Genomic DNA, 24,804 nt, shown 5'->3' with positions numbered 1-24,804 from the left:
TCATTTCCATTCATTTCTTTTAATTTCATTTACTTCTAAGGATGACAAAATACAATATATATTTGACTGTCTTATAGCAATGAAACTCATCTGTGGCAGATTGATTTGTAAGTTTAGTGTTACGATTAAATGTTACACAGAGTGCCCACCTGACACAACTTATCAACAAACATGAGTAATAAAGTAAAAAAGTAATAACAGACATTATATCACTTCGTCCTGTTCACTGAATAAAGTTTGAGCCCAATTTCTGGCCCAACATGTAAACAATACATTTCACATCTTTCCTACAAACAGAATAAATCAGCAGAAGTAGAAAAGGCTCAGCAATGAAAAAACATTATTTAGAATCATTGTTAAAATCTATTCCATCGTCCAGTTAAGCATGTATCTGCTGGGGCTGCCAAAAAGGAGGGTGTGCAACTAGAAGTGCCACTACATTACAAGATAGGTGTTAAAATGACGCATATTAGTTTTGCGTTGCACATTATGTATTTAATAAAGAAAGTTCACTCTACTGTGCTTCCCATATGCTCAAGACTGAACCGTGCTTTGGTTTTTCTCAAGCCTTGTTGCACGTGCAACGGAAAAACTAACAGCTCCAGCAGCAAACGTGATGTTTACAGTACAGCGCCACGAGATGCATGCCGTGTCTGGGGAAACCTCTCTAGACGTTGTCATCGGGGTCGGCTCGGCCACACAGGAAGAAGCAGACGAGGACACAGCAGCCGATGAACAGGAACGCACCCAGGAGGATGTAGACCAGAGTGGTGGTCCAGAAGGCAAACAAGTAGACCGTCTTGTTGCAGTACGGATCCACGTTTGTTGTGTTCTTGTTGTAGTTGGGTTTGTAAATAGAGTAGATCCACACATTACCTAGAAAAAAGAAACCTGTTTCTGAGCTTTCACATCAATGATGAATGAACCTTTACAGCCATTTGCACACGTACAATTTGGTCTTTTGTTAAATAAGTTCTTTTGTTTTTTCATGTGTCGTCTTCTGCACAAATGGCTCCTGCTTGGCTTCTTATTGATAAAATGTCCACTGTCTGTGTAGATTATTGTGTGTGAGATTATTTATTAGAGCAGCAGCATTTGTTTAACATCAGTGTCAGTGCAACTATGAAGGACCCAGGCCACAAATATGTGAAGGAATCTCTTGTTTTTTCTGGAAGGCATGCACTTACATTTTTTACCCATATCTCCCTCTTGCTCCTGTGGACGTTGAACTCACTTTAGTCGAACTGGATAGAAGTGACGGCCAAAATAAGGAACAATATAATGCTACAAGGCTAGCGTGTTGAACCTGTGTATCCAGGCTATGGAGTTCTTAGCTCACCAGCATTGTAATTACTCACCCCTGATCTAACTGAGACTAGAGACTGGACCATGTTTTATGCATCTAACATGTATAAGGCTGAGTCCAGACATCAACCTAAGGAGTTTGTGTGCAGCTGTGTAACTGTAAAAAGGTGTGGGGTGTTAGTATTGGCTCTTCAGGAAAATATAAGGTGGATATCTAGTGGTTCAAAAATGTTACTACAGTGTGTTGATTTTCCAGCTGTTGCACTTTAATGGAAGGCAAATTGCAGCCCTGGGAACCTGCAGATGGGAGTGTACCATGAAAGAAATAATGCCTGCTTTCAAGAAATAATGGACAAGGTGGAGACAAAGAGTTGCCTCCATTATTAGTCCATTATTTTCTTTCATTAGGATCCCTTGTAGTGTATTATTACTACCAATGAAAAACAGGAGGCTTTTAATTATTAAAACCATTAAAATCTATTGGTTTTGATTTTTAAAACTGAGTTGAAATCATGGTTAGATTTGGTTCACCAGTGAAACTTAACATGGCCTGAAGCCTTAGTTGTGTTGTTATGGTTACCTGTAGTTTAACATAATCAGTTGCAATTTATAAGTCCACCAGGCCGAAACTAAAGCAGTCTAGTACAATAAATCCTCCTTTCATTAAAGTTATAATATTCAGTTTGTGTCTAGACTGTTTTTAGAGAGGTGTTGATTTACCTGTATGGTCCTTTTGAAGGCTGCAGTTTGTGATGCTGTTGAACTATCTTGCATCATACTGAGAGATGTTAATGTTTAATCTCACTAGTGTAAATTTAGAAAGGTGGTTTGACCAAAACACAAGTCAATGCACTATCATGTTTCCAGTCTGTTGGCTCATTCGCCAGCCCACCGCTATCTGCACTCACCAGCGATGAACCAGCAGAAGAGGAAGAAAGTTGTCAATGAGTTCCAGGTCATGCAGACTTGACTGAGAGGGTTGGAGTTGTCATCTTTGGGCTCCTGAGCGCAGGGCAGGCAGGACAGCACCGCCAGCAGCAGGCCAAAAACTCCCACCACGATCAGATAGATGGGGATGTAGTGCTGCCGTGGACAGTCATGCAGATACACTGACCCTGTTGGACACAGGGGTGATGACGGGAGATCTGCCAGTCAGCGTTTTCAACAATGTGCGAGTGGAGAGAAATGTAGACTTTCTGGTATTTCAAAAGTCAAAACAATTCAGTGAAACCGGCTGCACCACTGCTACAGAAAATTCACACAAAGACTGTGAATTAAATGCCTGTGAATGCGCACGACTCACTCACCAATTGCAATCTGAGCAGTAGGCAGGATGCACATAACCAGCTTTGAACATCCTGTGGCAAGAGAAAGCTGATTTAACTGAAAGCACAGACACTTTAAGACTCTTTCCTGGACCTAATCTGAGAATAATTAAACTGAGACACAAGTGTGTGTGTGACCATCAGATCTCACCTAGTATCGGTTTTGGGGGTTGAGGGGTGTTGCGGATGCGTCGAATAAGACCCGTGCTTGACATTATATCAGTAATGAGGGCTCCAACCTGCAGAGGAGGATAAAGATCTGTGAATAATGCTGATGAAACTAAAAGTGTGCAGACTGGAAGCTGACAGTGACATTTTTATGAGGCGTGATCTTTATGAGTCATTTTTGATTGGAAAAATGACTCAAACATTTAATTTTCATCAGGATCTACTGGTTCCTTTGTCATAAATTACACTACTCAATATCTTGGGAAAATGGGATATTGGAATTTTAAAGCATTTTCTGGTATTTAATAGACAAAACAATTAATTGATTAATTAAGACAATAATCAGCAGAGTAATCTGTGATTAAAGTAATCATTAGTTGCAGCCATAATCCCAATAAATCTGTAAATAAATGGACATTAAAACACTGAATATCTCTATTTCTTTGTCAAAAATGTGTAAAGATGTTTCATGGTGTAAAAAAAATAATATAGTAATAGTGTATGATTGAGATTCAGCACAGTGCAGATAAGACCAGTCTGGTCTTGCTCTTCACCGTTAACGCAACACCCACACATTCTGTTGGTTGGTTTCTATCATGAGAAAATGAAGCTTTAGACAGAAGATTCTGGCAGTGCTTCAACAAAAATACATATTAACAAATATTCATGCAAGTGCAGGTATTTTGATTGAAAGAGTTAGGGAACTCACAAGAGGCAGATTTGACAAGAATGGCCAAAATCAAAGCAGCAGAGGCCCAGATATGCTGACTTTTAGCCCCTGCTATGGCTCAAGCGCCAAAACCACTTGATCCTACATTTCCCATAATGCAACTGCGTTGCTCAATAGCATCTAGCATCTTTCATATACCCAAAATGCCTCTTTCTTTCTTGAGTTTGTAGTGAGGGAAATGTCCAGCACAAGCGGAAATGACCCCGATGACGTCATTTGAACTGGTCCCTCCAGAGCCACAGATGTTGCACAGCTGTTTTTACAGGCTGGACAGTACTCAGTGGTGGAGTCAGCACTTAGGAAAACTACAAGTGGAATTGTGCTGCAGTTTAATTGTATTTGCATTAAACATAAAATGAAGACATGGCGTTTTTAGAGACCAGCAGTGAAACAAACATGAGGCTGTTCATTACAGAGATTAAATTAGATGAAGCCGCAGATCCTCCCAGCCTAAATTTAAATAAGTTATCGCGGAGTTCCTCTTTATGAGTGTCAGGAAACAGGCCCGAAGGGACTTACACACAACTTCTGTTCACACACTACACCTCTGTGGCATGAGACTGAGAGGTGCGACCGCATTCCCTAAAGCCAGTCTGACCGAGACAGGAATCAACCTGCGCGCATCGCAAAGACGAGACACTGACACAAGTTGGCCCGTTTGAAAATGCTGTTTTTTAAGTTTGCGACGAGTACACAGCAGGCACAATATGTGTTAAAGGTAAAAAAAAAAAGGACAAAGGAAAAGATATGTCCAACTTTAGTGGAAGCTGAGTCACTTGCTGTCAAACCCGAACAGACAAACGCTGAAGTTTGTTCGAGCCGCGCCGCCGCCGCCGCCGCCGCCGCGCCCCGGTAACAAACCCACACCACCGTTTGCGGGGTCCCGTCTACAAACACAACCCCAACAAGCGTCCGGGAAGTGCGAGTCTCTTCTGATGTTCTCCCCCACTCACCTTGAGGCTACTTCACCGTGTCTCCGGCTGCAGTCCGAGCTGCTGACAGCTGGTGCCAAGCCTCCGCGTCTCGGGAGCGCGCATTCACAGGGAGGGAGGGAGGGAGGTGTTCGCGCAGTCAGCTGGTTGTAAAGGTAAGTGATCACAGGCTCCTGCACATTAGGCCTTAAAAATAGACTGTGGGTGTTTGAAAACAGTGACATCCAACCTGCGGGTCGTGACCCTCCAAGAGGTCCCAGGATGATTAAACACGATGGCATAAAAAAAATTAAATCGTCCTCTTTGGGATTATTTTAAATAAACCCTTAAATGGGAGGAAGATGTATTTTTCTGATTAACCCTATAATGCCAAATGCATCAAATTTGATACAAGCATTTCTGAGACCTATTGCATCACCTTATGGTCAAAACTTCACTCAAAACCCTCTTGTACCCAATCTGATACTTGTCTTCCAACCCCTGGTGGATACCTTTATCACTACAACAATTCAAACACAGCACATGGGACAATCCAAGTTGGCCACCTTCAGATAGTTCCCAACTCACTGGATCAAGGTAAAAAAAATTGCGATTTTTACGATTTTCCAGTGACATTTTCTGAAATTTTTAGTAATATTCTAACATGAACACTTAATCTGTTGAAGCAAGTTATAAATACATATTTTTTAGCATTTTAGTCTGTAGTAAAATCGTGTATAAAATTTGGAAAAACCTATATGCAAATAATTTTTTGTAATTTTTTTTCAAATTTTGTGAAAGGGCCAAATAAAGGTTGCAGATTCAAGAAATCCGAATTTTCTGTCCATTATTTCTGGGGTCGGGCATTACAGGGTTAACTGCACATGCTCATGTTCACAATCAAAGGTTATAATAGAGCAGATGGACAAAGTGAAATAAAGTATCACAGCATAGTTCTACTAAATGTGATGAAATATGAACACATCTGAGTTATGAACGCACTCATAGTGAGTAAAAACTCTACTTATAGCAACACAAAACAAAGCATGTTTTATTCTTCAAACACAGTTTGGCCTAATCGTAGTTTTACATCCTTCACTTCCCAAAGCAGCACTCAAACATACTCTAAGAGGCGTATCCTGATAAACAAATGCTGTCAAATGAGCACAGATAACAACTGAATGAGTCCTTGCCTTTTATCTAAAGTTTGTTTAGTTTGCTTTGAAGCAGGCGTGGCCCTAGCTCTGGCCACAGAGTTGATAATGTAATATAATAACTGCAGTAATGTTGCAAAAAAAAGTTTGTTACAGTGGGTCTCAACAACTGCAGGTAAAAAATACATTAAAAATATTTTGTAAAAGAGATTTTTTTAGGAATATGTTAAAGCTCTTTTATTGTCTTGTGAGTGTGACTCTAAGGTTAGACTAACAAAGTATCTCAAAATCCAACATTTGGCTGCCAGTTAGACTTTTTTATTGCTATTTGCACTCACACAAAAAGTGGTTGACCTGCTTCTAGCCTTATCACTGTAAGATATGAAGCTGCCTAAAGTCAGCAGAGGAGAAGAAACAAACACACAGGAATGCAAACCTCATTGCAACAAAACTTTCTGTGCTGACGACTGAAGTGAAAGATGTCTTTAAATATGTAGTTTTATTATTATTTCATTGCTTTATACTTAAATAAACACAATGGCATTCATAAATGGAAATATTTATTGACATTAATGTGAAAAACAGACACAATAGTAATTACTTGAAGATACATTACGTTCAAACATATCAACAACAGAAATAATGGCAAAAATAAATATGACAGGAAGAAAACAATGATGACATCATGAGTATCATTAATAAATATTATAATAGCACACCAACAAAACTAGATTTGGCAGCAGTATCACTTTTTTTGTTAAACTGCTGAAGTCATGAAGGATGCCCGCCTGTATATCTGACCAGCAGATACACGTGACACCGCACATATTTAACATCTGTTAAATGATAGAAACTTCATTTATTATTTGCACCTTTGTTAAATATATTTTTAAGAACTGTCCAACACAAGCCTCCACCAGGGAGGACAGTGGTTGTGATGGCTTTATGTAGTTACCAGGGCAACCAGACGATGCTGTCACAAGTCTGTAAGGCAGGCGCTGGAGGACGTCTCAACATAGATGCGACCTCGGTATCCTGAGTGGGACTGGCCGCCACGTAGGTCAATCACGTGGCTCCGGCTCCTCTCAGACTCGGCCGTCTGGAGTCGAGCCGTGCCGAGCACCGAGTCCCACAGCAGACCTCTGCTCCACAACTGCACAACAAAGCAGCACAGATTAGAGCTGATAGTGTGTGCTTCTTCTCGGTGTGTGTGAGAGGGAATGTGTGTACCTCGATAGAGATGTGTGTGTCCGGGTATCTCCTGTAGAAGATGGTTCTGAGGTTGAATTCAGGGTTTCCCTCCGCCTTGAAAACCCGTGTCCTGATGGTCTCGTTCTCACATCGCACTGTGGCGTAAACGTCTGGAGCTGTGATCATTAAAAAAACAATATCAGATGGTGCAAGGAGGAAACAAGTAGCTCTGCAAATACAAACAGGCATTGGAGCTTTATATTGTAAACATGACATCATTCAGAGTCTCAAAAATTCAAGAGAGATGTCCAGTTCTTGTTCATGAATAATTAAATGCACATTATTTAGTTTTGTAAAGAAGCTACAGACAAGAAACAAGCGTGTGACTGACTCTAAGTGTCTTTTCTGCCCTGTTCTGATCTGTAAATCTGTCACAATGCAGAAGACGTCGTGCTGAGCGACCTGTCTGTTTGGGAGGGCTGAGTCCTGACGCCCTGCGGAGATAAACGGTGGTCACCACTGTAGGCTGAGGTAGAAAACACTGGAACGCAGAGGGAAACAGCAAATCCTCCCTCAATTCCCTGCATGATAGAAAAGCAGTTAGGGTTGAAGAGGAACAAGGAAAGTTGAAATCTGAGCGCAAGAAACTTAATGTTGTTGTAAAAGTGAAAGAAATGATCCACAATATGTTCATATGAATATTCAGCCTTAAGAAGAAACAGCTGTAATCAGTTCACCGTTAAACTCCGGGCCTTGCCTTAGTGATTGTTAAATATAGTCAATCTGTTAGTTTTTCTTTGAGTGTCTGTATTTTCTCTTTATCTTTTTTGTGTTTATTTTTCCTTTTATATGTATTTTTTTTCTCTTTCCTACCATTTTTTGTTTATTCATGTTTTTTCCTGGTTTTTACTTTTATAGTAAAATATACAAATATTGTAAGAATGGCATGAATGTCATCATGTGAGTATTAAGTATTAAATATAATTTCATAAAATAAATTCCATAAAAATCCATCTGTTGTATCTCTGCAAAGTATGAAATATAATTTTGTAAAAAATACTTGCAATTATTATCATTATTCCTTTTTTACTCTTTTCTCTTCCTTTGTTTTTCTCTTATGTGTTTGTTTTATCCTCTGTTATGTGTTTGTCTATTGTTAAACTTTTTTTTTGGAATCACTCAATAAAGGGGGAAAAAATTTATAAAATAATAAATTAAATTAATAACATCAGAGTGATGTAATCTGCATATGTTGATTTTATTATACACTGCTGGTTGCCTAAAATATAATACTTGATACTTTGTTTTGCCAGATCTTTCTGGAGCTGTTTCACAACCACCCATTTATTTCAATTCTTCCAGGAGCAGCTCCTCCGTTCTTTGTGGGCAAAGAATGTGTATCAACAGCGCACAAAACCAATATTTACTATGCATACAGTCTGCATATGGATTATGTTTCCTGAGTTCTTTTTAATAAATTGTGATTTGTCCTTGAACACAAACACATTTCACACACCTGAGTCTGATGTGGGAATGGGAGAAGAGTCGTAGCAGGAAGCGTCCGGTTGCACCTGGCAGGAAGGTGGTGGGCAGTGCGACGTAACGGCCCGGAGCCAGAGTTGTCCTCAGTGTTACACTGCGGGAGTCCATGTAGACGGAGCTGGCCGCCTGCTCCACCACGCACTGCACCCGGCTGCAGCGGTTCACCTCCACCTGGGGACCACGACAGCGGCATGGAAATGATTTTGTAATTTAGGTATGTTTTCGTCTCTTTGTCCATGACCTGCTCACCTTCAGCACCTCAAAGCCGATAGGCAGGTTTTCTCCTCCTCCATCTTTCCTCTGTATCCTCCTGTCCTCCTGCTGCAGACAGATCAGCACCTCCTCCTCTTTGCCTCCCACCTCAAACATAAACTATCAGAAAAAAAAAAGAAAAATCATGCTTGTGCTCAAAGTTCCTGCACTCATGTAAAGACTTCCACTTTAGTTGTACCTGTGGATTGTGCAGGAAAGTCTCTCTATGGTTGATGCAGCCACCACATCGACTCCTCTTATCCACCTGTGCCACCCATCCTCCCTTCCCCTCTCTACCATCATCTTCCTTCATCACTTTTTTCACAGCTTTCTCTCGCTCACACCTCCCTCTTTTCCCCTCCTGCTGACTCTCCCCGAGTCTGGCCTCCTTTCGGTTCCCCCGCTGCTTGGTCCCTCCAGGCTTGATGTTGTTCTTCCCAAGGGTCAGTGCGTAGTTGCTGTGGAGGACAGTGGATGGAGGTGATCCGGGGGTGGAGGGAGCCGGAGCCCACTCCCCGTAGCAACGCACCTCCCTCCAGTGAGAGCTGGGCCACAGCAGAGCTCTCTCCACCAGCCGGCACACCACCACATCTGTGAAGTAGTGGCAGAAATCCTCGAAATCCATCCTGAGTGAGAAGCAATCAGTATAAGTTTAAGTGGAAATTTGTATTAGAAATATACATGTTACATGAATTTAAATCAGAGCAGAGGACAGGTGAGTGTTGCCTATTTTGTTTTAATCTAAATAATAAAAATAAATGTACCAGAACTCCCCAACATCTCGAACGATGAGGCCCATCTTGTCCCTCTCTGCACGACTCATCTGTTGCCACTGCTGTGACCTGCAGGGGGCGTGCAAGGCCAATAACGTCAAAGGCAGCAGGAAAAAAAAGCAAAGCTGCAAGGTCCAACACAATGGATATGGCATATGAAAAATACAAGTTCAACTTCTGGAAACCTTTATTGGTCCATTTTGGCCATTTCAAGAGTTTCTCAGAGTTTCATAATGAACATGGCAGATGTCCTCCAGTGAAACAATTCCGAAACTATTGTAAAATGTCAGACATTGTCCAAAAAAGTTGCAGTGGCGCTGTAAAGTGTTGTAAAAGTCTGACACTGTTAAATGTCAGCAGAGGCTTAATTCCCACAGCTCCTGCAAAATGTGTAATGTACTCAGCAGTCAGACATGTGGCAGATGAAGTCAGTAAAGTGCCCTCACCTCTGACTCCAGGCGCCCGTCCAGTCTGTGGTCCCCCATGGGTTCCTCATGCGCACCATGAAGAGTTTGGATACCCCGCCCGTCTTCAGCAACTTCTCCCCGAGCCTCACCTTCCTCACCGCTGTGATCCCATAAGCGTGTCCTCGCACTAGGCCGCAGTCCAACACAGACTCCACTGTCTCCCCTTCTGCTGGCTGAGAAATGTAAAATATGCAGAACTTATTTCAGCCTGTTCTCTGGTCTCTAAAATGCTGAAGATTCTCAGGATAAAAGGGCCTAACCCGTATGGAGCAGGTGATGAGGGCTTTGCTTTCGTGTGCCTTGGCTAAAGTCTGGAAGAGGATCCTCCTGTGGTCGCTGTGCAAGGTGAGGGCTTCACGATCCAGACTGAGGGGCTCTGAAACACCCCCAGTGAAGTCAATCAGGGCCTCTGCAGTGTTTCCTCCCTCCAGGGCCTCATAGCAGCCGTTCAGCCTAGAAGTCCGTCAAGAGTGAGATAGATTGATTGAGTAATTGATTGATTAAATGACTGGTCCATCTTCCCTTGTCTTGCATAGTATCAACTATGGTTATGGCCAGAGGGACCAGATGGCCAAATAGACGAAAGGTTATTGTCTGGCACACAAAAGTTCTTGAGCTGACACTGGACATTAATTGTGAAGTGTAGATTCATCCAATATGGTGGTTACTCCTTACTTACAGTACTAGACTACAAAAGGGAGACTGAGAGTAGATTATGTCCTGAGGGGCAAAGGAATCTGCAAGGTCCAGGAGCCCTTATCTGAGGGTAGAAAGGGTGAGAGAGGGCAGTCAGGGGCAAAGAAACCTCCCTTAGAGAAAAGGGAAGTGGGGCCCTTAAGTGGCACTAGAAAGAGGAATGGAGGTCGTCCTGGGGTAATAGTATTGCAGTAGTGGCAGTTATAGCAATCAGGGAAGTAACTCTACATGCCACAAGTCCCATCAGATATCAGCTAGCATTTTCCATTGCCACTCACTTGGCATAAGCCTTCTCCAACAGGGCACTCCAAAACTCTCGTGGTGTAGCTGAGCGGCAGAAGAGCAGCACACCATCTGCACTGACCGGCAGACGGTCGTCCACAACAATGTCCATCCAGCGCCCAAGGCGCCAAAACCGGAAATGGAAGATTCCTGCATAAAGGTCAGGGCGCTTCGGGTTCCACTCCTGTTCCACGTGGTCAGGGATGACCTGGGAGGAGGAGAGTGTGAGATGAGGGAGGAAAATAAGAGGGAACTAAGGGAGAATGAAAGTTATGAAGAAAGGATAACAGGTGGCAAAGAGTGTAAGAAGGAAGGAACACAAATACTCAACCCTCTTCCACAGAGATGGCTCGGATGCCAGGCAGGAAATGGCTGCCATCATCCAGCAGTTACCCAGACTGCCTTGGTGCAAGTCACGAGTGCTGATGCCATCAACAAACAGACGAGGGTCCTTACATATTTCCTGGATTGAGATCAGCACAAAGGGAGATGAATATGTGGCTCTTTAGCTGCTAAATGCTACAATACATTTCACTAGTGAGGTGCAACATTTGCTTATCTGTCGTTTGGTGCTGGGCAGGTTTTGTACAATCAATTTTCATTTTGGCTGAAAACAGCTGACTGCTGAGTCTACGAACACACGAGAGCAAACAGACCAACAAACCACAGCAGTAAAATTTTGAGTCCTTAAACCAAAGCAATGAGCTGAAAGATGCTACAATGTATAATAAAGTGGGTCATCAGTGGGTTCATCCCCACAAGCAACCCTTTTCACATTACACATAGTCATTTGATCCACTGTTAATATAAAATATTGATTATATAGCAGCTTTAAATGCACTCAGAGTAATGTGGACTAAGCTGTGTGATTAATGGGTGCAGCAGTTAGCGTCACAGTGTTTTATGAGGCCTGCAAGCTGATTCAGTCAGAGTGTCAGTGCACTGCTGAGGGGACAGATCCTGTCTGTGTGGACCTGTTGATCTCAGTTTGGACAGGGTCAGGTAACAGTAGAACTGCTGCTGGGCACACACTCAGTGGTCATAACCTCATTAAATGTAACTCTAGACCAGATTGAAACCTTCTCTCTAAGATGATATCAAGTTTATAACAAGTACAGATGAGCAGATGAGGCCACCCAGACTGAGAAGTGGACCGTTATGACAGCAAATGGGAAGTTAGAGTGTGTTTTACGTTGTCGTTTGTGTGTGTGTGTGTGTGTGTGTGTGTGTGTGTGTGTGTCAGCAGAGAGAGGCAACAGATGGTACACTATCATCCAGCTCCCTGTTGATACACGCTCAACATACCTGAGTGGAGCATTAGGAACACAATACCATAAACCCTCTCTCTTCCACCCTGAGTCAGCACATTAATCATCGTGTGGTTTCACATTCTGAAGGTTTCACCCTCATAATGAATGAACTCCATGAACTAATCGTCCTACCAATCAGATATTTCTAAATTTGTAGACAAATGACCAATTTTATTAAACACCTCGTGATTAACTGGTGAATTCAGGATCTTTAAATTCTTCAAAAGCATTGAATTCAGAATCCTCAAAAAAAGTTTGCTATAATGTGTGTCCATGTCATGTTAATTGATTGATTCACAAGGGACTGTTTTCATATACAGCTGTGGAGTACTGATAAAAAACATGATATATATGTCAATAAATTCATGTACATAATTAATAGGTTTTCCTTCATTCTTTAACTGGGATGACTGTGAAAAAGGTTTGTTTATTTGCTGTTAGAGGTCATAAGAAGTTTTGAATTTACTGTGGTGAACACAGATTTATTTTGGATGCAGGTTTGGGGAAAAAGCCTTTGTAGCTCTGAATTGACATCTCTAATTTGAAAAAGAGTTTGGAGTGTATCTCAGAGAGAAAAGATGAGACAGTGATCAGAAGAGTGGAAGCAAAAGACGTGTGAAAAACCATTTCCATATCCTGCTTATTTTGAATCCTTTCTTGATCTTCCTCCTGCATTTCTACAAAAATGAAAACGGATTCTCTGCTACATTAAGCTAATTTTGTTCATGCACACTTAATCCATTCCCTTACAAGTCCTTGCACCGTTACTTATAGCCTTAAATATCTGTCCTCACTGGGCAATAAATAATTTGACCTTGGCTTCAACCTCTCATTTGATTGTGTTTATTCTAGTGCATAACACTCCCATTAAATACTACTAGGCTTGGCGTAGCCACAATAAACATCTATACTTATGCACAGCTACACCCAACTCAACACTGTGCTAAAAACACCTGGGCTATTTAAACTGGTTGCTGCTTTTAACTCAACTGTACACACACACACACACATACTTGTACTTCTATCTTTGTGAGGATACTCATTGACATAATGCATTCCCTAGCCCCTTACCCTAATCTTAACCATCACAACTGAGTGCCTAACCCTAACCCTAACCCAAACCTTAACCTAAACCTAATTCTAACCATAACTCTAAAACCAAGTCTTAACCCTCAAAATGTGATTTGAAGGTGTCTCAAAAAGTGAGGACCGGCCAAAATGTCCTCACTTTCCCAAAATGTCCTCACTCTGTTAGTAAAATACTTTTTTTGGTCCTTACTATGTAGCAAGTACAAGCTCACGCACACACACACAAATATAGCAGTCCATCGGCAGCACACACCATTTGCTCCCTGAGTGCTAAGGTTTCACTGCCTGACGCCCTACCTATAATAGAAAGTGCTTTAATTAACCCAATCTGATGGAAACATAACACGCTGAGCCAGACACTTAATTTAGATGTGTAAAAACTCTGTAGTGATCTGAGCTCATCACTGCTGTAAATGATTAAGACTGGGAATAAATTTACCAAGAGCTGTCACTAAGAGTTTCCTCCATCCCTTATCCCCGTCCTCCCCCCCTCCCTACACCTCACACTCACCCTCGGCCTCTTCCAGGTCAGTCCCGGCGGGGGCTCCCTTTTGTAAAACAGCGACTGGGCAGTGGTGGGGAACAGGGGATCCTTGAAGAGCGCACCTCGTCGCAGGCAGTCCCGCTTCAGCTTGTGAAAGCTCTGACCCTGGAAGTCGCTCACTCGCTCGGGCATCCTAGCTGCACAGGAGAAGTCTGAGGAGGAGAAATGTGACGGATTTATTGAAAAAAGAAAAATAACTGCAGGGGTCAAATATGAGACATTTGAGTTACTAAGCCATGCTCCACTGAGGTGGTGTAGGATTACACTGACAGCATGTTTAGCAGACTTAAATTAAATATCAAAATAGTCTGTAAAACCGCTGAACAGTTTGATTTCTTCTAATTTCGTTAATTGAATTGCTCACTTGTTTTTGAAAGTTATAGACTCCACGCATTTAAAGGCTAATGTATGTTTACAATTAAGACCTGAAAGAGAGTCCTGTGGTAATCAACTTGTTGTTTTAGGTTTTCCAAAGAATAAAAGTGAATGCTAAATATGTCTTATTCTTCACATGAAAATCTAAAAAGTGCAGAAACACAAAGCTTAGTGGCAGCTTCTGTAACAAAATATAATAACCCGCACTGCTCAAAAATGAATATAATCAAATATAATGTTGCATTTAATTACAGCAATTTAAATTGAACTGAAAAGTCTGTTTCCTCTATGAACATGTTTAACCTCTTCTGAAATACATTAAAGAATAGCAACTTTTTTCTCACCCGAGAACATTTACACTTACATTCGCTTTTTATTATATATTAGCAGAATTTATAGCCAATTTAAGTGAGCCAGGCCTTGATCAAAATTACACTGGCTATCTTTGTTTATGTAGTTTATCAGAAGACATAAGTTGTTTACATATGTTATGTTAGGCTGGAGTGTAGAGTGAGCTGGAAAATCTCACATATCACTTATGGACAGTAGCATGTTCATAATGTAATCTAAACTGAAAATCTATAGTAATATACCTGTTGGAAATTTTTAAACTACTGAGTTCTGGGTGAAATGTCACTTCCTCTGCGGGGTAATTCACAGGTTTTTTCACAATAAATTAATCCAAATTTATTTGCTTTTATAAATATTATTTACATTAACTTCATAGACACTGACTTCTGGTTTTTGTGTGATTGTGGTGGACATCTGGGTTGTATATTTTCAAGCAGCAGAGGAAGCTGGAGGTCCTGCAGGGTCAGTGCATGTGTGTGTGTGTGTGTGTGTGTGTGTGTGCGTGTTTGTGTTTGTGTGTGTATGTGTGTGTGTGTGTGTGTGTGTGTGTTGGGGAGAAGGGATAGGGTGAGGACAGCAGTAAGGTAATGGTACCGTTTTAGTCATCAGTGATATGACCTGCTGGGGACCCTAAGTCAGCTGTGTGTGTGTCTGTGTGTGTGTGTGTGTGGGGTATCAACTCGTGTGTGTGTGTGTGTGTGCTTGGGCTTGCAGATACCGAACAGGTCAGTGTTATCAATTATCAGTGAGGTTTGGTTTTTCTTGTATCACATTTATGCAGAGACACAAACAGCAGGAAACAAGTAAAGTAAAGACAGATTTACAACATATTATTAATCAGTGCTTAATAATCTCATGACTCACAGTATCTCAGTATCTTGTCCTGCAGTGGACAAAAATTCAGAGCTTTTACTTAATTAAAAGTATGAACATTAGTGTAAAAATAAATAAATAATTACTCATTATGCAGGGTGGCCCATTTCAGAAAAATGTAGATTATTGTAATTATTGATGCATTAATGTTTACATTACTTTAATGTTGCAGCCGAGGTGGGGATCGATAAAGTCTGATCTTAATCTATAATAACCCATCACTGTTCATTTTATTTTATATCATTAATCTGAGCCTGTAGCAGCATAAGGCAGCAGAAAAATGGAAATACTCAGTAGAATTACCTCAAAATTCTACTTAAGTATAGTACTTGAATACATAAACTACTTACACCACTGTTCATGTCTTAATGAATGTACCTATATCGTCAACTCCTGTGGCTCAGTATTAACATTCAATAAAACATAACACGCAGTTTAGTCAAATTTTAATTAAGATGTCATTTAAATGTGCAGTTTTTCGATTATTTTGAAGACATCTTCTCTAAATCCACCAAAGATGATCTTTAATTTGTGTTCTTGAATTGAGTTGGTTTATTTCAGCAAACCTTTAGTTTTACATAATGTCACCAACTCTCATGTGTTCAGCTTTGTGAGGCTGCTTCTCCCGTTACAGTGAGGATGTGGTCTCCCCATGCACAGCCAGATCAGATCATTTGCAGTTACTAGAACCATGGTACTGGTGGTTGGTTTTGCACATTGTAGTTATTGCTAATGTGTGACAGTATTCAAATGGATGATTTTGATCCTTTTTGCTGCCGGATGTGTCTGCTTCTGCTGAGCATGAACTGAATTTGTAAACAGAGCTGCAATATCTGATTAGAAACATACAGACATCATGAAAGTTTTTTTTTTTTTGTTTGTTTGGTTTTTTTTTTTAGGGATGACCTATCAAACAACACTGGTCTAAGAAGCCGTTTATGTCTTTAATCGCAAGTTAACAATTAGACACTGGCTTTCCGGACCAGAGTGTTAAAGAACAAGTATTTGACCATGTAAATTGCAGTTACATTCATAAATCCAATCAAATAGCTTTGTGCATTTCCTAAATCATCAACACATATCAAACATATGAAAACAAGCATCACTGAAAATAGTGTCTTTACAGTGATCTAATAAAAACTTTACTCCTGCCTTTGCAAGCATTACTCATCCGAAAACATTTGACAGCATCTGAAAACATTAGACACTAGATATAGAGGTTGTCTAGTGTGTGTGTGTATTAAAAGAGCTGTCATCAGCTCGAGTGATCCCGTCCACGGCTGGAACAGGCTCTCCTCCTGTCAGCGCTGGGTGGTGTGATGAGCCTTTTGTTTACATTTTTCAATAAAAGATTGAATCATAATCATTTAAGTAATTTTGAAACACAGGATTTCATAAAATATCAGTCGTAAGTTCATGAATCCAATCATGACAGATCTGTTTCTATAAGTGCAAGTATTTTACCTTGAAGTCAGATTAGACGTTTATCCACTTGCTTTTCCTGAGATGAAACTATTTCTTACGCCGCAGCAGTAGATCCAAGTTCATGTCCTCCCTTGGTCATTTAGGAAATCCTTCAGGGAATCCTAATTTTTTTTAGAGACAACCACACAACCAGAAATAGGCAGCATGTGTCCTCTCCTTCCTCTTGTTCTTCTTTGGCTGTTAAAAGCCGACTGACTGCATCCAAAGCAACACTTTCTTCTTCTTCTTCTTCTTCTTCTTCTTCTTTCCTCCGACTCTGTCAGGAGTGTTTGACGCATTTCCACCAGGAACTCATTTAATGTTTGTGTTCACTGGACCTGGATTTAGGATTAAAAAAAAACAATATATTTGAATGATGTTAATAAATAAAATGTAACAAAAGTACAGTAATAATGATATCCCTGTAGCTCTGGGATGCTGCAGGACAAAAGTGGAGCTTGATGTGAGCGCTGCAAGTTCCCTGACACCATCTCTTATGACTGTGTATCGTGTGTGTGTGTGTGTGTGTATACGTAACAACTTCTAGTGCTGATGCGTGAGCGTGTGTGTCCATGTGCATGCAGGCGTGACACACAGGCCAGGGTGACACTGCTGCTGGAGCCGAGCACCTGTGTAACTTAATCTCCCTCCGCGCAGACAATAGACAGACAGTCACCACACCAAGTGACATAATACACAAGTACAGCGGTGGAAACCCTCACACCGGGAAAACACTACACTCACTGCAGTTACTCTTGAGTTGCAGACACTTAAGATGACCAGTGTATCCTCTGACACCTGTGTGCAAGCTGTTCTGCTGCTGGAGAACATAAACAAATGTGTTCTCCAGGAGTGTGTGTGTGTGTGTGCACGTATTGCTTACTGCTGCTGCTGCTGCTCTTCTGGTTGGTGACAGTGCACATTCTGTCTTCCTCTCCTCATTCGTGTCTCACCCTGACTCTCTCTCTCTCTCCTCTTTTTCTCCCCCTTATCTCTTCAGTCTCTTCTCCTCTTCTGTCTATCTTCTCCCACACAGACTCCTGGAGTATCTGTTGCTGCCGAGTGTGTTGCCCCTGACACCTGAGAAACCAAGAGGCAAGCACCTTCTATTTTAACTGCTTCACTGCCAAATATCAGGCTAATTATCCCCTGCTCTTATATACGTAATTGACCTGAAGCAACAGTACATTAGTGATGAACTAACAAAATAACTGTCGTGGCAAAAAATTAAGTGTTTATGCAGTAATGAGTTTTTCATTTTACGTTGAGCTTTTTGAGAAACACATCAAGGGACAATGTGGCGAGAAACCAACATTGAAGAGCAAGATGTGAATGAAAGCAAGTAGCAAAGTGAGCATCAAAACCTTAAACATAGGCCCCTGGTTTGTTGAATCTCATCCCATATAAAATATATGGGAGTGCTTTAAAATATGTGTCAAAATATGGCAACAATGGCACCTATGTCCAATATATTTTAATGTACATAGATATAAAATACATTTTTATACCACAAATGCTTATACATAAGGGATGGATACATACATCCTTCCAACAAACTTGTGGATTTAAACCTCAGAATTTTTTCGTCTCCTCCTGTGAGGTGACAGTGTTAGACAAATGTCCCAAAATGAACTAAACTGGCACAATATTTTAGATAAAATAAAGAAATGAATAAAGGCTGATTAAATAAAGATGATTACTTTTGTATCCCTTTCTTTTTATTTAAATACTGCTGCTCCATCGTGACGATTTTTACCTTTACCTCTGAGTACTAAAAATATATCCTAGTGTAGATTGTAAGATAATGCCATTTGCTAAACAAAACTAAAATTGCATTAGATTCTTGTTTGTAGTTTTATTCATATTTTGTCATACCTTTATTAAGTGATGTGTAACAATATTTTCATAATATGTAAACTTACGAACATATTATAAACACGTCACATATTTATTCTTATACTGAATAAATTGGTATATACTGTTTAGAAAGAAAAAAAAATTAAACTTGTAAGAAAAATATAAATGATATACCTACTTTTGTTTTTGAGGATTCTTGGGGTTTTCTTCCATCGACTATCTCACCTGAAATCGAAACATCCGGGATCGGCTACGCATGCGCAGTTGCAAGTCGCCGTCAAAAATTTGCCGATGTGGCTGCTGAAATATTGAACTTTTAATCCGCCTGTGGGATTTACAGCAAAACGGTGGCAATGAACGTTTTTATTCTGGTTTTGTTTTGTATCCACGGCTTTGTCACAGCGGAAGAAGACGACAGGCTGCCGAATAAATGCGAAGGTAGGACGAGAAAGTGACACTAGCTAGCCGCCGCCGCTATTTGTTTACAATTATATCCTCTGTCTGCCTATATATTTTGACATGCAAGCACGTAGGAGAAAGTTTTAAAGGTTATATTTCTCTTGTCTGTCAGTGTGTAAGTTTCTGACAGTGGAGCTGCAGGAAGCTCTGGCGAAAACCGGCCGCTCCAAAGAAGTGCTGGAGCTGGGAGAGGTGCTGGATACAGGCAAGAGAAGAAGAAAGATCAAATACAACACGTCGTAAGTTAACTATCACTGCAACATGGGCAGGAGACAATTATTAGTACATGCTTTACAAATGAGTCCACACCACCGAGGTTATTTCTTCAGACTTTTATGAACTTCAGCTTCACTGATAATATTTTGTATTCCCCACCACTAGTAAACTGAGCTGTATTTGTAAAATCAGTGGACTTCTCACTCTTCAATTGTTTAAACTGATAGAAACCCTGCAGCTCTGCCATGTTAAACGTCTGTTGTGATTTCAGGGAAACTCGGCTGACTGAGGCGGTGGACAACATATGTGAGCGCATCCTGCAGTATAATGTGCATGCAGAGAGGCCGGGCAGCCTTCGATACGCCAAGGTAAGGTTAATCTGCTTCTATTTTAAAGTTTGGATGGAATAAAACTACACAAATACACTTAATCCTCCAAGGTGACATTTCTCACACACGGTTACATACATTATATGTTCCTAATGTAAGAATAAAAACAAACCAGAGCAGTGGAAAAATGAGAAGTTTGAATTTTCTAATGCAAAATATTAAAGATTGCTTGTAAATAGAGTCAACATTGTGCCAGTGTTTCCTGTTCTGTCAGTTTCCAAGACCAAGAACTTTCTTTTGATCATTCATTAACAAAGACAATTGGCATTTATTTAAAAAAAAACTGCATTAAAAGAGAAACTTTCTTCTAAAACTTGCTTGTTTTTTGTCTGTTGTTTACTTCATCATCAAACATTTCTTTCACTTTGTGTAGCAAACTGACAGCTAGATATTTTATGTGACTGCAGGGTGCAAGTCAGACCATGACAACTCTGAAGAACCTGGTCCACAAAGGAGTTAAAGTGGACATGGGCCTGCCGTACGAACTGTGGGACGAGCCGTCTGTGGAGGTGTCGGACATGAAAAAGCAGGTGTGTATGCATGTCTCCCTGCTTGTGGAGGAGTGGGAAATAAAGAATTGGAGCATAACTAATTCATTTTTTAGACCTCAGTATAAACTAAATATGCAATTGTGTGTGTTGTGCAGTGTGAGACGATGCTGGAGGAGTATGAGGAGGTGGTGGAGGACTGGTACTTCCATCATCAGGACCAGAGACTGGAGAACTTCCTCTGTGAGAACCATGTCCTCAAGACATCAGAGCAAGGTATGAGGCGCAGAGAAAGCGGTGCGAGCTAGTTGCGCTAAACACAAGTGGTTCCCAAAGATGCAACAAATCAAAGACTACATAAAAACAGAAACTTGAAACCGTCTTGTTTTGTTCTCTAACATAACAAAGTTAGCACAGGCAAAGCTCTGAAATCCTGAAGGCTAGAAAATAAAACTGTATTATCAAGGTTATTTGGGAATCACCAACAACGTAAAAATGCTTCACTTTTTGCACATGAATTCACTGGAATCTAAACATCCCAACCCTCTCTTCTCCCTCTGTGGAGAACAAACTTTTGCTGAATTCTCCTCCTTGTGTTGTTTTTCTCTCCCTCTCTCAGAATGCCTTAAGGAGGTGTGGAAAGGAGACATGGGGAAAAAAGGAGGGGCCGAGGCTGAAGAGGAGGGAGCGGAGGACAACACAAAGGAAGAAGAGCGAAAGACACATGATGCTGAGGAGCTATAAGGAAAACACTTTGGAAAAGGGAAATGCAGAAGACAACATAAAACCTCAGCTGCAGATTTCAGTGGGAAAATCAAATCAAATCAGATGGACAGAAACTGAAATGATGTCCAAGTATTTTAACTGTGTTCTTGGAGGCAGAGTCCAGTGCATATATTTACACTATTTTAACTATTGTAGCTTTTGAATGGATGATTTGGTTTCAAGACTGTTTCTGGTGCCAAATCTTGTTACAGTTTACAGTTATCATGGTCTGAGATGATGCTTTATACAGTTTACACTTAACTCCTCCTGTTGTTTTTGTAGCGATGGAGTCAGCCTTTTATAAACTGTTGCACCTTTTAAAACACTCAACTGTTTGGATTAAAGTTTGAAGCCTTTACCATGAATATTTGAGACTCTGTCAGTGTAAATCATGGGAATGCTGTTACATCTCTCCCGATGCCAACGCTATATGGTACTTATCTTTTTTCTTCTTACCCCAAACTGCCATCTTTAAATGCAATATGTACAGTTTTTCATGTTGAATAAAATGCTTTTTTATGTAATAATATTGCATGTCTATTTTTTTCTGCAGGTTGTTAAAGAAAAATGAACTAAAATATATCATGCTGCCTATGTTCCAGTTACCAGATGAGTTTGCCTCTTAATTCTGTTTCATTCACATTTTCACCAGATATTCTGTCATATATACTGATGATAGTTATCAACAGTTATCAAAAAAAAAACCTCCCTGTCTTTCAGACAAACAAACCAAACCCTGCTGGAGTAAAAACTGCAGTGGGAAATCACAAGGTCAAGACCTTTGTGGTGAAAGGTCACATGGGGAGCATTGAGGTTTCGATGAAAGCTTATCTGTTTGATGCGGAGGGCTTGGACCTGTCAGGGTTTCACAAATCCACCACAGAGTCAAAGTGTCTGAAAACAGCATCAGAGCACCTCTGACTGACTCTGGAGCCTCATAATAATTAAAAATACAACATCAGTTTGACTGGAGAGAAAGCAAACGTTGCTGTGTGCAGCAAACCCAGCTTATAGAAAGCTGGACCATAGTTGCGTAATGCTGCCACCTAGTGGTTTCCACTTTGTTTTGCTGTGCTTTGCAACAACCTGCTGCTGCTGTTGCTGCACCCTCCTCCTTCAACATCACCCTAAGACCTGGAGATTGAAGGAGCTGCCACTGCTCTGCGCTCCTCCTCCTCCTCCTCCTCCTCTGGTTGATTAGCAAGAAAAATGTATTTATATAGTACGTATGTGGCATGTTTTTATATAGCAGTTTTCCAACAAAATAAGAGAGTAGGGGATAAAGGAGATAAAAGACAGAATATATATTGTATATAGTACAATATATATACTACGTATATTGTATGAAACAAAGAGAAATAACCTACAAAGTTCTTAAATTAAGAAAAACATCTCCATATGTACGCAGAAATAGTTTTTGGTTGCTCTAATCATCCCTCCTGTCTATAATGTTATAGACCTATTTGTGGCCCCCGAACTGTTATTTCTTCAGTATGTGTTTTGGTTGGGTCAACACGTGTACCTGTCGAGACCTGTCTCCATGCCAAGGATACACAGACAGCCTGTTAATGGGTCGAGCGCACTTTCAAGTTTCACTTTCGCTTTTGAAGCCCTTCGCATCGTCCCTTCGCCATCACTCCATTAGAGCCAAAGCTCCGAAGACTGGCAAAAGACACGAGATGCCATTTCTCTCATTAAGCTGTGTTTCACACTGACACACTCAGAATGTAAAATAGTTTTTCATTATATTTGATTCCTGAGATCTTGATATGTTTGTTAATGTTACCTGTTACGACTCTATGGAGGTGCTGATTTATTTTTGTTAGACTTCATGGTAAACTGTCCTGACCGACCTCAATAAATGGACCTTTGAGTCACTGAAAATCATCTTTGTGGCCCTTGAAGATTTGTATTTGAGTACCCCTGCTCTATAACATCAACAACACAGGCTATACCGTCGGCTTATGAGGAGGCAGTGCTGATGTTTCATACAGGTAACACCTTAATTCACACTTTATTTGGGGAAATTGATATGGATGATAATAATAGTGCATATAATAAAGATACAATTCCAATTCAATTTAAAAAATAATTCCACTTATTTAAAAAAAAAAACAAAAAAAAAACAGTAGATTTGTACTTGATTGTCGAGTTGTGGAGCGTCTGTGTGCGCATGCGCGCACAGAGGCGCACGTGAATGTGTGTGAGAGGGACGTAATTGGCTTTGTGACGTGGATATGGAAGGAAATGCCTTTGATCCACGTCATGACGTCATATGGTCGAGCGTCTCCAGGGTAAACTGGCTTTTAAAATCTGCATTTTCATTTTCACTCCAGACAAGTGACTTCACGCACACACTCTGAAAGAACAGTGAAAATTCAAACACTGCTGAACATTTACAGTAAGTTTCTAACAAACCGAAGCTACAGCAGCGTAGTGACACAAGAATTGTCTGCAATGGACCGATCCGGATCCCAGATGGACAACCCAGCCGTCATCACACCCGAGGCTCTTTTGCCCGTAGTAAACAAATATTTTGAACGATTCTCTGCAGTACAGTGGAACATGTTAGCTGAAGGGATTCCCGACTCAGCCACAACAGCTATGCTGGCTGACTTGTGTACAGAAGTGGTACAGACACTCTGTACAATCATTTTGAGAATGATCAAACCAATGATTGAGGAGAGTTTTCACAGGAGGGAATCTCAGGCTGATTTAACCACATCTCTGCAGAACCTCAACACAAAAGTGGGAGACTCTCTCTCTGGTAGCTTTGCTGTCGCTCTTCATGTCCCACAGGAGAAATGTGAGAGTGCTGAACAGCTGACAGCACTAATCGAGAGGGAAGTGTCAGAAAAAGTCAACTCCATTGTGTCTGTGGCCATCAGCAGCCCTGTCTGGCCTTCACAGCCTGCTGTTTTTGTCAGTGGCTCCATGTCCAACATTACATCTCTTGCTCAAATGGTGTCTCATACTGCCAAATGTCTGACAAGATATTTGAAGAACCTGAAATTCCAGTGCCTGGGAGAGTGCTGGCATCCAGAAATCATTGAGTCCACCCCACACAAAAGCTCAGAGTCCACATCAGAGATCCTTGAAATAGAGGAACCAGAGAAATGTGAAACACCTCTGAGCGTAAAGTCCAAGATCTCTGTCCCCTTAGCAACTAAAGCTGTGACTGACATTTTCATGAAATGGTCCAGCGAGACACCAGACGTGACAGAAGAGGACGAAGAATCTCCCCTGTCTGTCATGTCCCTGGATGTTCTGGATGTTCAGGATGCAGCATCTGATATAGTCAAAGTTATACTAGAGGATCTGCATTATGATAACTTTGAACATGTTGCTGGATGCAGTGAGAAAAGCAGCTCACCGACACCTCATTTTAATACGAGTTTAATTTTTAACAAGGTGAGAGAGTTCTTTGCCTCACAGGCCAGACCTTCAGACAGAACCACTGATACCAACCAAAAATATAACAAACACAGCTTTTCCAGGTTTGCCCAGGAACAATTTGACAAAATGATGGCAGAGCTGAAGAGCAAGTTCAAGACACAAGACTCAGAGTTCCTGGTGAGTCTCAAGAAGAGCTCAGTGTCTCCTCAGCCGAGACTCACCGAAGACGAATACCTGCTACCAGGAGCTGTTCAAGAGTCTCCAGTGACTACACCTGAAGCTCCCAGTCCAACCAGCATGACGAGCGAGATCAGCCTGGAGACAAAGAAGTCCACAGTTAGTCTGGAGACCATAAAAACTGATGTGGACAGCTTGTTTGACAAGCTTCTCCAGCCGGAGGATTCTACAGGACATGCCAGCAAAACACCAGAG

General features: G+C 41.0%; 3 protein-coding genes across 4 annotated transcripts; 1 reads left to right on the top strand and 2 right to left on the bottom strand.

Annotated features, from left to right (window-relative positions):
- LOC139607270 (transmembrane protein 272) lies at positions 1–4,621 on the bottom strand. Its single transcript, XM_071460000.1, has 5 exons — positions 4,482–4,621; positions 2,782–2,869; positions 2,613–2,663; positions 2,214–2,420; positions 1–876 (listed from the first exon to the last, which is right to left on the bottom strand). Exons 2-5 carry the CDS (start codon positions 2,843–2,845, stop codon positions 668–670), a joined length of 531 nt encoding a protein of 176 aa, XP_071316101.1. The 5' UTR covers positions 2,846–2,869; positions 4,482–4,621; the 3' UTR covers positions 1–667.
- An 842-nt stretch (positions 4,622–5,463) lies between these two features.
- LOC139607266 (calpain-5) lies at positions 5,464–18,933 on the bottom strand. Of its 2 annotated transcripts, XM_071459995.1 has the most exons (15): positions 18,838–18,933; positions 17,686–17,882; positions 16,803–17,140; positions 13,707–13,891; positions 11,128–11,259; positions 10,793–11,004; positions 10,079–10,271; positions 9,798–9,991; positions 9,343–9,420; positions 8,778–9,204; positions 8,576–8,698; positions 8,301–8,497; positions 7,247–7,365; positions 6,824–6,960; positions 5,464–6,746 (listed from the first exon to the last, which is right to left on the bottom strand). In XM_071459995.1, exons 4-15 carry the CDS (start codon positions 13,869–13,871, stop codon positions 6,570–6,572), a joined length of 2,154 nt encoding a protein of 717 aa, XP_071316096.1. In that variant the 5' UTR covers positions 13,872–13,891; positions 16,803–17,140; positions 17,686–17,882; positions 18,838–18,933; the 3' UTR covers positions 5,464–6,569. The 2 variants fall into 2 exon arrangements, with proteins under 2 accessions (XP_071316096.1, XP_071316097.1); XM_071459996.1 differs by lacking the exon at positions 18,838–18,933 and having other exon boundaries at positions 17,686–18,221.
- On the top strand, positions 18,892–21,581 carry cnpy4 (canopy FGF signaling regulator 4). The gene is made up of 6 exons (XM_071459998.1): positions 18,892–19,097; positions 19,231–19,357; positions 19,606–19,702; positions 20,131–20,253; positions 20,370–20,487; positions 20,831–21,581. Exons 1-6 carry the CDS (start codon positions 19,013–19,015, stop codon positions 20,953–20,955), a joined length of 675 nt encoding a protein of 224 aa, XP_071316099.1. The 5' UTR covers positions 18,892–19,012; the 3' UTR covers positions 20,956–21,581.
- Positions 21,582–24,804: the final 3,223 nt, after the last annotated feature.

Source organism: Trachinotus anak, unplaced genomic scaffold (assembly GCF_046630095.1).
Source record: "Trachinotus anak isolate AG129_WGS33_773 ecotype Australia unplaced genomic scaffold, CSIRO_AGI_Tana_v1 ptg000023l, whole genome shotgun sequence".
Lineage (NCBI taxonomy): Eukaryota > Metazoa > Chordata > Actinopteri > Carangiformes > Carangidae > Trachinotus > Trachinotus anak.
This window is presented reverse-complemented; position numbering and strand designations above follow the sequence as displayed.

Bases quoted from the DNA above. Each gene is read 5' to 3' on its own strand.
- cnpy4 (XM_071459998.1), top strand. From the start codon at position 19,013: ATGAACGTTTTTATTCTGGTTTTGTTTTGTATCCACGGCTTTGTCACA. The intron at 19,358-19,605 runs GTAAGTTAACTA...TTGTGATTTCAG, and splicing joins AAGATCAAATACAACACGTC to GGAAACTCGGCTGACTGAGG. The intron at 20,488-20,830 runs GTATGAGGCGCA...TCCCTCTCTCAG, and splicing joins CCTCAAGACATCAGAGCAAG to AATGCCTTAAGGAGGTGTGG.
- LOC139607270 (XM_071460000.1), bottom strand. From the start codon at position 2,845: ATGTCAAGCACGGGTCTTATTCGACGCATCCGCAACACCCCTCAACCC. The intron at 2,664-2,781 runs GTGAGATCTGAT...CTCTTGCCACAG, and splicing joins ACCCCCAAAACCGATACTAG to GATGTTCAAAGCTGGTTATG. The intron at 2,421-2,612 runs GTGAGTGAGTCG...TGTGTCCAACAG, and splicing joins TACTGCTCAGATTGCAATTG to GGTCAGTGTATCTGCATGAC.
- LOC139607266 (XM_071459995.1), bottom strand. From the start codon at position 13,871: ATGCCCGAGCGAGTGAGCGACTTCCAGGGTCAGAGCTTTCACAAGCTG. The intron at 8,699-8,777 runs GTACAACTAAAG...TTTTTCTGATAG, and splicing joins CTTTCCTGCACAATCCACAG to TTTATGTTTGAGGTGGGAGG. The intron at 6,747-6,823 runs GTACACACATTC...TTTGTTGTGCAG, and splicing joins ACACACACATCTCTATCGAG to TTGTGGAGCAGAGGTCTGCT.